The following is a 13,898-nucleotide window of genomic DNA, read 5'->3' on the forward strand; positions in this document are numbered from 1 at the left end:
TCAGAGTCGGGGGAGGAGATGAACCCTGCTAAGAATCAATGACAAAACAAGAGTTGGAAGTAACTTGTCTTCTCCAAAACAACCTTTATTCAGATTTACAGTTTTAACATTTATGTCCACAAACCTGTACAGACTTCTCTAAAAAGGTAAATATGATTTTTTTATATAGTTAATATAGATGGGTATTGACAATTATTAAATATTATAAAAATAAATCCATTTCACTAAAGCCTCTTATTTATTATTATTATTATTATTATTATCCTCTGATGTTTTCATGCAACGTGGATAAGGCAAAAAAATACAGTGGGCACAATCTGCCAGGAGCTGCTCACCAGTACAAACCCCATTGAAGTGACTTGGAGTTGCATTTGCACACACCATGCACAACTGGAGCTGCGAAATGCTCTCTTGCAAGCCCGTTTTGTTTCAAATGAGGTTTGGACGACAGAAATTCCAAGTAGACTGTGCCAGGTATGTAAATAATCCTTAAGAGGGATACAGCAAAATAAGTAAGGCAAAATAGAACAGCAATAGCAGCAGCAGCAGAAAGTGGACTGGGAAACGGGAAATATATATATATATATATAGTTTAATTTTTCCATGCTATAAAAATCATACTAAAAAATCAATTTTTCTGTGTTAGAACCGTTAGCTTTACATAAATTTAAATATTGCTTTATTTTACAATTAACCCGAAAGCACATGTGTATTTTGAGAGGCAACATTACAGTACATTATCAAATTAATTTAAGAATTAAAACACTACATAAACAGGAACAGCTACATTTTATCTGCAACATTAAAATACAGAATACAGTAAACAGGAGAAAGATTAAAGACCACACTAGGCACCTGACTGTTTGCATGATTACATCACAAAGTTTTTATTAAGTTTTTTAGAATCACAAGCTACCTGAATATTACAGTTTGTGATCTGAAGCCTCTTGCAACCTTTGTAGATTTGGGATGGAACCCTTGGAAGCAAAAATTGTATCAAAATTCTGATGAAACATGTTTGTGGCTCACATGTACGTGCTCATTAATTTATGATTACTCACTTCAAAAGAAAATAGATGTGACTGCAAATGCAATTGTGTGGAGATTTTAATCTAATCATGGTTTGTCTCTTAATCTGCGCCATGGATTAGTAAATGTACCATAAGGCAAAATAAATGGTTGCAGCTGTACGTTGTTATGATCCATCCCAAATTGTAAGCAAGGTGCAACAGCTACAAACCCAATTATACTTATATCTCTTGGTGAAAATAAAGTTTTACCAAGCTCAATCTATCAGGAAGGTGCACTTTCCAGAGTTAGTTTCATTTTCAGAGTCAGAAGGTAAAACAAATACTTTCTTAGCAGGATCTCAAATATTTTGTTCCTTTAAAATAAAAAAGTATCTATACCTTTCAGTCAATGTCATCCTGCCAGAGGACTCAAGTTATTCATAGTGTCATGCAAGTCTGGCATCCAGCCAAATCAGTTAAAATAATAATGTAGCCAATTCTACTGTGTGTGGAAATGGATGTGGGAGCGGGTGAAGACTATCAGAGGTTTGTGGACACATTATATTTCTGCAGAATTTATCCCTTGGCAATTGGCTTTATCCAAGATTAATGCTCTACTGCCATCGTGCTATGCCAAAGGTAGTCTAGTGTTACCATTCTTGCTTCTAATTGCATCTAACACAAAGTAAACACAGCTACCTTCGGGCACAGCAAGAGGAAAAGCAACGACCCCAACCGAAGGCCCACAGAGCTATTATGTGCACAGGCAGCCTTGCGCCAGCAGAGCATCCCTGTTTACTTCAGTGTTAACTAACTGACAGGCTTCATACAAGCGTTGGGGATGTGCATGTGGCATTCTCGCCAACACTGAAGCAGCAGCAGCAGCAGCAGCAGCAGCAGCAAGGAAGCCCTTTAGAAAGGCAACCATCTGCACATCGAAGCCTGGGGATACCGACCAGCAGGGCTAATGTGTGCACAAGCCACAATTCAAACCAATACGACGGAAAGTGAGCAGCCAGGAAAATAAGTAACTCCACAAAAAGTATTTGCTTTAAGTTAAAATCTACCTTAACATTTAACATAATTAATTTCAAAAGTGCTTTTTCGCATGGAGGTGTCAAATGGTGAACTTTGTAAGGCAGTGCTTAAGTTATGGAGGTGGTACCAATAACAAGTGCAGGTTAAATGTAAACAAGCTAGGTGACTATCTTTTTTTTCTTTAAAAGACAATTTAATATTACAGTTAAAGCTTTTAAGGGCCTCAAACTTTAGTGTGTATTTTAATCGGAATCTATTCTCGTGCATTATATTTATATAAATTCCTGACCTAGCAATAGGCAGGTTAGAAATTAAAGACAAAAGCGGGAAAATGTGTTTGCAGTTTTATAAACAAACATTTTCAGTGCAATTCATCATTTACAGAGTAGCAATTGCTAAACTAAACCTCCCACTATTTTCTCCAGGATAGGTGGCAGCTCAGACTTCCTCTGATTGCAACCTACCAACTTTTCTTCCCACTATGTGTTAAATGGATCTGTGCAGGAACCACCATTGTGGTCAGGAGTGTACCTGGGAAAGATGGGCAGGAGGTCTAACCTGTGGGCATGACTTACATGTACGTATACCAAATGCAGAATGAAAGTAATGGAAATTATTCCCTTAAAAATCAAAAATCAAATTGAGCATACGAATGGAAATAAAGCATGGATTTTAAACAGTTACATATTTAAAAACTGGAGAACGGCTTTCATCTTGAGATGCAAAAAAATATCCCTTGCCAACTTATTATTAAGCTGGGGCAACTGCATTTCTTCTGCAATTCAAAATTAAAAGTAATCCTTGCAAGCATTAGTGTAGCATGCCACAACTTGTCTATATGCACAAGGTGGGAGTAGCTGTAACTTTTTAAAAATAAAGATATTGGCTTAAAATTCATTTTCCTCTACCATTGGCCAGAAGAGAGGAGAGAGAAATTGAATGTGGGCATCTTCCCTCCCTCCTTCCTGCCAGCTATCTGTTGGGAAAAGGGAGACAAAACAAAAAACTCAATGCTGTCAAGACTGGGACAAATGCGGGGCACAATATGAGCAACGCATTAATTGTTCATGAACAATTAACATAGCATTAGGAAGCAGGTGGTATTCATTCATTGCTAGGGGAAATGGGAAATATACAAACTACAGTGGCACGAGCTGGGTGGTCCAGATGACCTGAGGGAAGGGCTTTCTCCATACGTTTTAAGCCCTGCTGAAATAAAGAACATGAAGCTGCAATACTTGGCAGATTAATGCCCAAGGACAACATCAAGTTTAGTGCTAAAAACAAGGCACACTAGTCAAAGACAGTTCTCTCAGTAGTGTCTTTTATTGCCTTGAATGTTTTCATGGGAACTTCTTTGCTGGAAATATTAATGTAATGTGACTAAAATAATGCTGCAGTCAAATTTTCCTGCTCCATGGGCACTGCAACAAAATAGCTATGCAACCCCAACAGCTGTTTTTTAAATAACCGTCTCTAAAGCTTTACTTCTTTAGATGCACTTCAAATTTCAGGTCTTGGGTTGACATCTGCAAGTATGATGCTTCAAAATATATGTGAAAAGCAGATTGGACACCTTAAATATATAAAGTGGTAAATCTAGAATAGCCAAAATGCTATAGCCCCTCATATTATATCCACATAATTGATCACTAAATTGTCCTTGCAACCCCTCCTGATGTCAGTAATTACAGTGAATTTCACAAGGAACTTCTCTCTAATTTCATAGATTTCACAAATTTAACCATTTGTTTTTGAAAATGTTTTAAAATGGGTGAATTGCCCACCTGATTTTTCTTCAAGCCCACAACTAGTCAGTAATGTTTACCTGACTTCTAGAAATGTATAAATAACCAGAAAAACACTCCCCTGTCCATGACTCAAATAGCTCAGGGATTATATGGCTTTCCCAAAGTTTAAATCTGCAAAAATAAATCCACTCTCAAGAAAGTTCAATGAAAGCTTCCGTTAAAATCATCCAGCTTTAGCCAAAAGGTAGCAAGAAGGAATTGCTTTTCAAGAATCAGTCCTGACACAGTCAGTGCTTCAGAAGAAGCATTAAAAAAAACCACACCAAATCATGACCTTTTTGCAGATGCATTCCAAGTAAATCCAAAGAGAAAGGAGTGTGTGTTTGTAAATATGCCTAAAAATCCTGAATAATGTCAGCCTGCCAAAGCAGGTATGTCTGAACAGAAGCAAAAATGTTGTTTCTTACATGTTACACACAAAGCACCCTGGTCCTATAAATTTTTCCAAAGTGTCATGTGTTTTAAAAGCAAAACATTCTGAAACTTCAAACAAGGAAGTGCCTGCTATGAACACCTACAAACCATGCTCAACATTCAATGCAGAAGTTTGTTTGGGGGGCGGGGAAATCACAGGTACTTCATTTCATTGATAATCACAGTGCCCTAAAATTGAGGCAGAACAGAGTAACAGCTTCCGAAACTGCAAGTTACGCCTAATGCTATATTTGTCAAACTTTTAAAAGTACAGGCGATTCAGAAGACTCCCAATAATTCCAGTTGCTCCGATTCTCATTAGATACCTTTCCAATGGCCACAAGCATATTTCTATCGTACCGATTCACCATTGTTGCTCCAAGTTCAGAATACTTAAAAGGCATCTCTTACTGCTGACACTTAAGAAATTCCTTGGCTATCATCTTTATTTAAGAAGTTACACATTGGAGTCAGTACTGCCTCCCCTCTGGCTACACTGCGTTAGTTCTGGCCAAAAATAAAATGACAAATAAGGGGGAATCAAACAAAAACGTGCAAACCACTTTCCTCTGAAACATGTTAATTTCAGGTTGCAGCTTTAGGGAGACATTTTGGCAATCAAAATTGTGACAATTCCTTCATTGATGACTGATAATTTTCATTAAAATTTAGCTTTAGAAAAAGGATGGTTTCTGGTCATGGCGGTGCCAGAGTCACTGGAGTAAAGTCTGCCGAACCTGGGCAAAGGAGCAACTGCATTCAAGATTTCAGTATATATCTGGACAGTCAAAGAAGTTTCTATCAAAGTACCCTCCTGAGTATAACCAGTCAGGAGTCCCAAGGTATGGATTGGTGCCCTGATAAAACCATCTGTGGAAAAAAGGAGACAGTGGGTTGGGGAAATGTTAGGTGCATCCGTAAAATACATTAATAAAGCCTAACCTCTGTTGCCTAAGCTCTGGTAACCTCCAGGCTAAATGACTGTAATGCATTATACATAAAGCTGCCTTTGAAGATGGTTTAGAAACTGCAACTGTTGCAGAATTCAGCATCCAGATTGCCGACTGGAGCAAGACAGTCCAAGCATATAAAACCAATTCTAGCACGACTACACTCTTAGTCTCCAGGCTCAATTCAAAGTGCTACTTTTGACCTTTAAATGCCTCAAGGGAATTCTGTAACTTTTATGGTTCCGCCTTACTTCATTTTGCCCGCTTTTGTTGCACTATAATGCAGGAGTGCAGATGGTCCAGCATAAATCTGCAGCTAATGCACCATTACTGTGTGAATGATGTGACACAGAACACACCCACACAAATGCTCCAGTCTGGAGGGTCCCACAGCCATACGTTAACCTGTCAGAGAAGCATGGCCTCTGTCACTGGAGTATGATTAGAGTTATTACTTGCCCTTCACAAAAAGGTCCCCGTGTGGGTTACAGCAATATAAAACACAGCATTGAAACAAATCACAACTAGAGTAGGTCCTATCTATCTAGTGTAAAATGCCAGGGTAAAGAGTTATGACCCTTCACTGGCTTTAAGGAGAACTAGCAGGTTCCCATCCAGTTCCCCCTTCAGCAACCCATCTGAGCATTAGGTCAGTTGCCAGCACTATTAACATTAGTATTAATAACACTTATTGAGCACACTGCTGTAGTAGTACCAGAAAAGGCTGCACTGCTTCTCTCTGCTGCTAATTAAGAAGGCACGGGGATTTCTGAGGAGGAAAAAGACTGCACAAACCGATTCTACACTACTTTGATCCTTATACCAACCTCATCTAGTTTCTCTGTTCACACAAACAGCCTCCCTCCTCAGAGTAAGCATGTTACCAACAAACATGCACTTGTGGTAATCTTCATGTGGCCATAACTGCAAACAGCCTAACTGCACAGCCAGTTTCCGTTTCCACCATTCGTTACCTTGTTCTCCATTCGGCTTCATCTTTTGCACGTTCCTTACGAGCAGCTCTCTGCTTCTCTTCTAGTCTCTCTTTCTCTTTGCTAGCCAGATCTAACAGACATTTTAATAGGGACTGATTACTTTATAAAATAAGGAGAAAAAGTACAAAGGAATGGAAGGTAGAGAAACAAAATCCAGATAGTTTTAAGAAAGCTCACAACACAAAGCAATTTTTTCTCATTCTACTCAGACCACCACCTTAAACTTGGTCGCTGAAAGATGCCCAGACTTTTGATTTTAGCAAGTTGCCCAGAAAGGCAAATCCCATAACTGAGGGGTCTGCCAGCAGGAAGCAAAGCACCGCAATCTATTAACAGCTGCACCCTCCCATTCACCAAAGCAGCTCTACTAAAAAGTAACACAGCAGCATGACTGCAAGATTACAAAGGCACAACTGTCAGGTCTGAATCAAAGAGAAAGCACTGCAGCCTGATCACTAGACGAAGCTGGGTGAAAGGTGGCTGGAATTAAGCCAACAGGGAGCTGTTCCGGAGTATCATTTTATAATTTGCAGTTTTATTATAATATGTGATACCTGAAGCTTTAAGTAGTCCATAGGTAGTTACGTGGGTGACTACTTCCCCGCCCCCCAGAGGCCCATTCTGCCATCCACCTGCCTTGGGAACTTACTGAAGGGCAGGCTATAAATTTCTGCATTAACATAAATGAGAGGAAAGAGGCATGCAAAATGGCAGAATATAATGCTTGGAATTTCTAATCTGCATGGGCAGGCCGGCCGGCAGGCCCACTCCTAAAACCTACCCACTCACACATACCAATTTCTCCATTCTCCATGTATCTGATGTCTGGCCTCAATCGACAGTCAGTGGGAGCCAACACTTCTTCCATGCCTTTTTCTAGTTCGTTGAGACTGACGGCAAAATTGGTGAAATTGTACATCTTGAACGAAAACAAAAATGTGTTTATATTGTCAGGGTGCATTGACATTTGCATCCTATAAAGATGTGCTACGGCATTACCCACCAGTGCTATGCAGAGATAAGCAAGCAAGCAAGCCTTCCTCCTAAACAAAGTAACAGTGAGTGCTTGGGTGGAGATCCCCTCAGGGGAAGCACTGAAGGAAGAAGTGCTTTAGCCTTTCATGCAAAGTGATTCTCTCCCCCTCCCCTCATTGGAAACTGCTATTAGCTGCTATGGGGCAAAGAAGACAGCATTGCTTTTAAATTCCATATATACCGTATTTTTTGCTCTATAAGACTCACTTTTTCCCTTCTAAAAAGTAAGGGGAAATGTGTGTGCGTCTTATGGAGCGAGTGCAGGCTGCACAGCTATCCCAGAAACCAGAACAGCAAGAGGGATTGCTGCTTTCGCTGCGCAGCAATCCCTCTTGCTGTTCTGGCTTCTGAGATTCAGAATATTTTTTTCTTGTTTTCCTCCTTCAAAAACTAGGTGCGCCTTGTGGTCTGGTACGTCTTTTAGAGTGAAAAATACGGTACTTCATTCCAAAATGTGCTGTGCTTCCTCAAAGGGCCTACTTTTATCAGAGAGCTAACAGCACAATCCTAACCTAACTCAGAGGTAAGTCTTGTTTCATAAAATGGGGCTTATACTCAGGTAAGTGGAGTTAGGACTGCAGCCTACTATGCTAGGAGAAACTGCTGAGTCATTTGTCCGAGTCCTGTATGAACTGGTTGAACACTGAATTTGCCAAAAAAAGGAACCCGAAAATCAAAAACACCTCCGATAGAATCATAAGCAACGTCTGCCGAAGAACACAGAGATGGCAAGACAATCAGAGATGATGAAACACAGAACAGAAGCAATGTGAGAATGACCTGGAAGAGGTCATCTCTATTTTAAAGGGGGGAGGCAAACTCACATCTCTCATAACAGCAAAAGCAGCACAAAAGGAAGCCCATTAACAACAGTCCTGCCATTGAAAAACACGCAGCAGCCAAATGGAATCCTTTCAGTCCACAAGGACAAAATGTGGATTGATCATCAATATTAGAGATGTCTGCCCTGCTACAGGGAACGAGCACGGGAAACAGTCCCAAAAATGGAGTTTTCTATTGTGTCTTGTACAGAGATGATGCAAGAAGTGACCATCAAAGTGAAATATTAGTTTTGGAGATCAATACTGTTTGGTTGCTGTGGAATACTTTTTGAGCTCGGAAATATTGTCTTTGGAAACCTGCCACAGCATTTTTGCACAACTGAAGAATATGCTTGTGCATTAAGGCATTTTGGAAAAGCTTGTGTCTAATATCCAAATTTAAATCAGCAGAATTTCAGTTATCTATCTCATTCTGCCATAGTACTACCAATCCTCATTATGGCCAAACAGGAAAAAAGTACAGATAGTGAAAAAATAATCTTGAGGCAGGTTGAGCCACATATATTATGTGGGTACATCAATAGGCAGCATGGCAAACTACTTAGCTTGGAATGACCTCAGAGTTTCCTTTCCCCCTATAATTCCCACACTTTTAATGTAATATAAAAGAGTACTGGTAACCATCTCTACCTGGTGTTCCTTAAACCTTCCATGATAGGCAAAATAAAACATCTAACAACAGCACTATTAATAGTAAGAATACAGAGTCCAAAGGTCAAGATAGATTCTCTCTCATTTCGTTGTAGCAAGAGCTCAAGAGTAACAAAAGGTTTGTTTTCTCTCTCTCTCTCTCTCTCTCTCTCTCTCTCTCACACACACACACACACACACACACACACACACACACAAATTCTTACAAGTAGGCATGTGGCTGATTGCTGTGAGAGCTGAATGCTAGACTAGATAGGCCTTTGGTCTGATTGTTGTAGTGTGATTAGTCTACCTTACTTGAACTAGGTCTTTTGAATTATGTCCCTTCTCCCAATATACCAATTAATAAGCAACTTACCTGGGATGAATTTGGTGGTCTAGTGCTTATCCTCCAAAGTAGCTTACTGCCAGGTACAACTTGCACAGTCTCTTGGATCTCTGGCATATCATCTGCTTCATCATTATCAGGATCATCACTCTTGAAACAAAGACATAGTTCAGGGAAAGTAAGAAGTATGTCAAGTTCAAAATGACACAGCATCTCTTCTCCTGCCCCCTTCTTCTTTAAATCCTGATTAAATGTGATATAGAGCAAGGCCAGGGAAGGACAAGACACAGCCTCTCCTTCCCCTACCTGCAGCATATGGTTAATTAGGTTTTGGGTTTTTTGTGTTTTTTTAAGGAAAGATGTAAAATAATCCTAACTGAACATATGCCCTGCCTCTGAATTGATTTGGGGCCAGATTCCCAGGTGTTCCCCAGGTAGGTGGTGATCTGGCGCCCCAAATCAGGACTCCAGGACAAGTTCGGATGGGGGCTGTGAACAACCCTATTCATTGCTCCTTTTATATTCTATTCCAGCCTCTATTCTCTTTTCTTCTGTTTGTGTTCATACAAACAAGCAAATAGTCATTTCCCTCCAAGAACTGTATGTAAGCTGAGGTTGGGCCCCTCTCAAAATAACAGGTAGTAACTCCCAAAACACAAATACATCAAGAAAGGAGATTGGATATTGGTACATTAAAATCTAGCTCTTGATCCCAGGAGATTTACAATCCACAGAGTACAGAAGAAGCGGGAGACAAAATGAAAACCTGAGATTGTTCACAGAGGGGCTCTATTAAAGGGTTTATTATATGCCCAAACAGAAAAAGTCGCAGAACAGCATAGCCTCAATTTACAGCTTTACAGCTAAAAAACCCCAACGCATCAGTAGCATTCTCATTTTTAACAATCTAATGTGAAGACAATAAGATGTGATTAAACTTGGACAGCAGCTTCTCCTAATGCTCATTCCAGGCAGATACTGAAGTCTGTGGGAGTTCACAAAACACTTTAATTTGGAAGATCTGGACCCTTGTCACAAAGATAATCAAGTATAAACTTTACTCAGTCCACCTAATACTGCATCAGTTTGGTTCCTTCCAATGTTTCCTTTTTGAGGAACACCTCATTTAAGTAGAAGAGTTTAAGTTAAGAGTTTAAGTCCTCCTCCTGCCATCACAACATCAACAAACATTACCAGCTTTGGTTTCCTCTGGTCACCACCTCTCCTCTCGTTCTTCTTGTAGTTTTCGTAAGTGGAAGGATCGACACACCACAAACATTCTGTCCATTTGCCATAGATCACTGCAAGTTTCTTCTTACTGTTTATTTTGAAAAATAATAACACTGAACATAACTAAAGCCCAGACTGTATTTAGTTCAGACCAAACTATGAGCAGAACTGCATGTTACTATCAGCAAGGAGCTGCTGCTAAAAATGACACCCTATTGAACTCACTGTTGCTCCTCTCTAACATGGAAGAGGAGTCACTTGCATCTCAATATCATCAAAAAGTGTATTTATCCTTCCCACCATCAGAAGGCAACAAATGGGGGTTGGGGGTTGGAAATGAACAATATGACACCACCAGGACACAGGAAGTGATCAAAACAATTGCAGGGGAAAGAGAGCAATACGAGGGTGTTTTTTTTGTAGAGTTCAACTTGAACTTCCACTCTAAGATTATATCTTCTGGTAAAATAAAATAAGGGAAGGGAATATTGCAGGTTTACTAAGCAACCTTATATTTACATTTTCCACCCAGGATGTCAGTAACATATTCTTCAAACAAATGTTTATTACAGAAGCTTGATTTACATCAGCTTCTGTGGCCAGGTATGTCTGCATACTCCCTCTCAAATTTTCCTCTAGCCGAGCTCAAACTAGAGTAGGGCAACTGAGCTCAATCCCTGAACACGTAAACAAGCACATAGACTTACTTTTTGTCCTGAATGTAGCCCTCTATTCTGTGAAGCTCTTTCCCAAAGAGACCGCATGGTTTAAAGTTAAGGATACATTTATCTCCAGTACTGCAAAAGGAAAACAAAGTGTAGTTAACAGATTAATTCCTTGGTGTTGAATCCTCACAAAGTTCTTGTAAAAGCCTTCTGCCTGACACCAGCACGATTTCGGTAGTCACTGTGTTGGGATCACTACAACCATACATGCAGAGTTTCAACAACAGGTTTAAGATACAATGTGATGCCGTACAAGTAAAAAGGAAAGGGGAAGGATGGAAAGGTATGCATGTACAAGAGGGATTGTGGCTGCTGTCTTATGAAAAATGGCAACAGATCTCCATTGCTCCCCCTGGGCATGAATTTCAACTCCATGACATTTAAGTCATTGTCTGAAGGTTTGGTACAAGAGCTATTAAAAGGGAAATATAAGCAAAGAAGAGTGCACCAAACTTTCAGGCTTCTTTATGAAAGGCAGGAAGCTTATAACTTGGTCTGGGAGCCACATTCTCCTTTGGCCAACTCTCTGGGGGCTGCATCCCAGTGGTGGGTGTGGTCACCCCACTCTCTCTCACACACCTACATACTGGACACACCAACACCACAAACTGCTCCTCGGAAGATCCATGCACATTAGCCAAGGAATGCAAGGTCCTTTCGGCTCATCAAATGGTCCATCTGACAATGGTATAGGGGATGGATCTGCTACCTCATTAGGGCACTGGGCTCCACCCTTCCCAGTGCTAGGTTAATTTTAATTTTTTTACCCACTGCTGCAAAAGTCAGTGGCATCGTGGGGGCCAAAAAATATTTGCTTGAGATGTTGGACCCCACATAAAAATCCATACAGGTGAAATTGTCAAGGAGGTAATGCTCAGAAAAAAAATTCCAGCAGAAGCAGATCACATACACGGACCTCCAAATTAGCAACAAATCTTTCAAACACAGGAACATCTCTACCAAACACATAGGAGATAATAGTGCACACCCATTCAAATCATTATCACTTAACTGCTCCCCAAGTAACCAGAAGAAAACTGGACTTCATTACAATTGTGCCACTTAATGGAGCTTGAAGTATTTTATTTTAATTCATTAATCTATACATACTGTAAGATAGGAGTACAGTGGTACCTCAGGTTAAGAACTTAATTCGTTCTGGAGGTCCGTTCTTAACCTGAAACTGTTCTTAACCTGAAGCACCACTTTAGCTAATGGGGCCTCCTGCTGCTGCTGCGCCGCTGCAGCACGATTTCTGTTCTCACCCTGAAGCAAAGTTCTTAACCTGAAGCACTATTTCTGGGTTAGCGGAGTTTGTAACCTGAAGCGTATGTAACCCGAGGTACCACTGTACTCTGTTCCACTTTCCAGTATTTAAATGACACATAGTGGCAAAAATTGAGTTCCGTGAAGGTAAAGAGATGGGAATACAAATGAAATGAAATAAATAAAGGATACCTGTGATTTATAATTTCTACTGTTCCATACTGTTCTATCCAGAGATGGCCAATAATTACATTATGTACACAGCAAGTAGGATTAGTCCATGTGTAAGCTTCATTATGTCTGTAGGGGAGAGAAGAAAGGCCAATCAGATACCAGGGACGCTAAAAGCAGAGAATCTGAAAAGAGAATCCAAGCGCTCCAGATCATTTTCCAATGAACAGCTCCTGTTTTTGTAGCGGTCTCTGCAATGTTCACCCTCAGTCATTGTAATTGTGCAATGTTCTGAACAGATGGAAGGCGAATAAGCAATTGAATGAAAGAAAAGAGGCTTGTTTGAAGTTCCTTAATAATCTGAATATGTGGGTAGTATCTGCTGAGAGCCCTTGCTAAAAGAAGCTTGAGTTAAATCAGCAGACAGAAATGATTATTTCTGCTAAGGTGTTTATCGCCGGTGTCTTGCACTTCTGCCAAATCTCTCTCTTTTCTAGTACTAAAAGCTCTTGAAGCATGTTAAATGTAATCAACATGCAATTTCACCTCTAAACATGCAGTAATTCAAGATCTCATAATTTTACACCAAGTTACATATTATACACATAACAGCAGTTTAGATACCCATTTAGATGACAGACATCACTACTTGTGAGGACAATCAAGAGCAGGTAGGTGGCAAGGAGAAAGAATTCTTAATTCTTTCCTCCCATACCTTTCCCATTTTGAATATCTCCACCTGCAAGATTTACCCTCCTGGGTTCCGAAATGCACGTTAATTTAAAACTGCGTGATGCATTGAGGGGACAGTATGGAATGAGGAAAGAGTTAACCACCCCCTCATCACTTCCTAGTCCCTTCACTGGAAGCACCTTTTCGTAATCTAAAATGGACTCATGGGCTACTGTTACATGCATTTGATTGTATGTGCAGTGTGGACCTTTGATACTGAGGAATATGCCTCCAAAATGGTGCAACAACTTCATTCTGAGAAACTGGCAAATTGCCTGCCCTGGGCAGGGGTGCTTTTGGTTGCAGCTTTGTCACTGGAGGCCCAGGTAGCCTCCGTGACTAGAAGCAACTTTTATTAGCTATGCCTGGTGCAATAGCTTCAGTAATTCCTGGACTAGGAGAGCCTGAACACACACACACACACAATGTGTGTGTGAAAGATCAATAAATATGGCTGGAATATTGATTTCAGCAACAACATACAGGTAGCATGTGAGGGTTTAAACCTGAGTATTGAATGCTTAAACTGTTAAACGTGCTCTGTATAGAAATACTTGCTGTTTGGCTCTTAAGCTCGTCTATATTTTCTATTTTGACTTTAGCTATTACATAAAGTATCATTTCTAAATTCTGTTTTCCATGTATGTCAAGCATCTCAGTAGTTTATTATCTTTTGTATCCCAGCAGTGCTCAGACTTAT

General features: G+C 40.1%; 1 protein-coding gene and 1 long non-coding RNA gene across 4 annotated transcripts in view; both read right to left on the bottom strand.

The window, feature by feature from the left end:
* Positions 1–13,898, bottom strand: part of LOC310847283 — a 66,725-nt gene that overhangs the window by 21,623 nt on the left and 31,204 nt on the right. The window lies entirely within an intron of this gene.
* The window catches only part of OSBPL2 (oxysterol binding protein like 2), a 72,331-nt gene continuing 58,486 nt past the window's right edge, over positions 54–13,898 (bottom strand). For all 3 annotated transcript variants that reach the window (XM_083744485.1, XM_083744486.1, XM_083744484.1), the window contains 7 exons: positions 12,488–12,595; positions 11,012–11,101; positions 10,269–10,392; positions 9,105–9,224; positions 7,014–7,137; positions 6,198–6,288; positions 54–5,143 (listed from right to left, as the gene is read on the bottom strand). In XM_083744485.1, the coding sequence (XP_083600611.1) occupies positions 5,041–5,143; positions 6,198–6,288; positions 7,014–7,137; positions 9,105–9,224; positions 10,269–10,392; positions 11,012–11,101; positions 12,488–12,595 (760 nt within the window). In that variant the 3' untranslated portion in view covers positions 54–5,040. The remainder of the gene's footprint in view (positions 5,144–6,197; positions 6,289–7,013; positions 7,138–9,104; positions 9,225–10,268; positions 10,393–11,011; positions 11,102–12,487; positions 12,596–13,898) is intronic.

This window comes from Podarcis gaigeae, assembly GCF_964106915.1.
Source record: "Podarcis gaigeae genome assembly, chromosome: 6".
Classification (NCBI taxonomy): Eukaryota; Metazoa; Chordata; class Lepidosauria; order Squamata; family Lacertidae; genus Podarcis; species Podarcis gaigeae.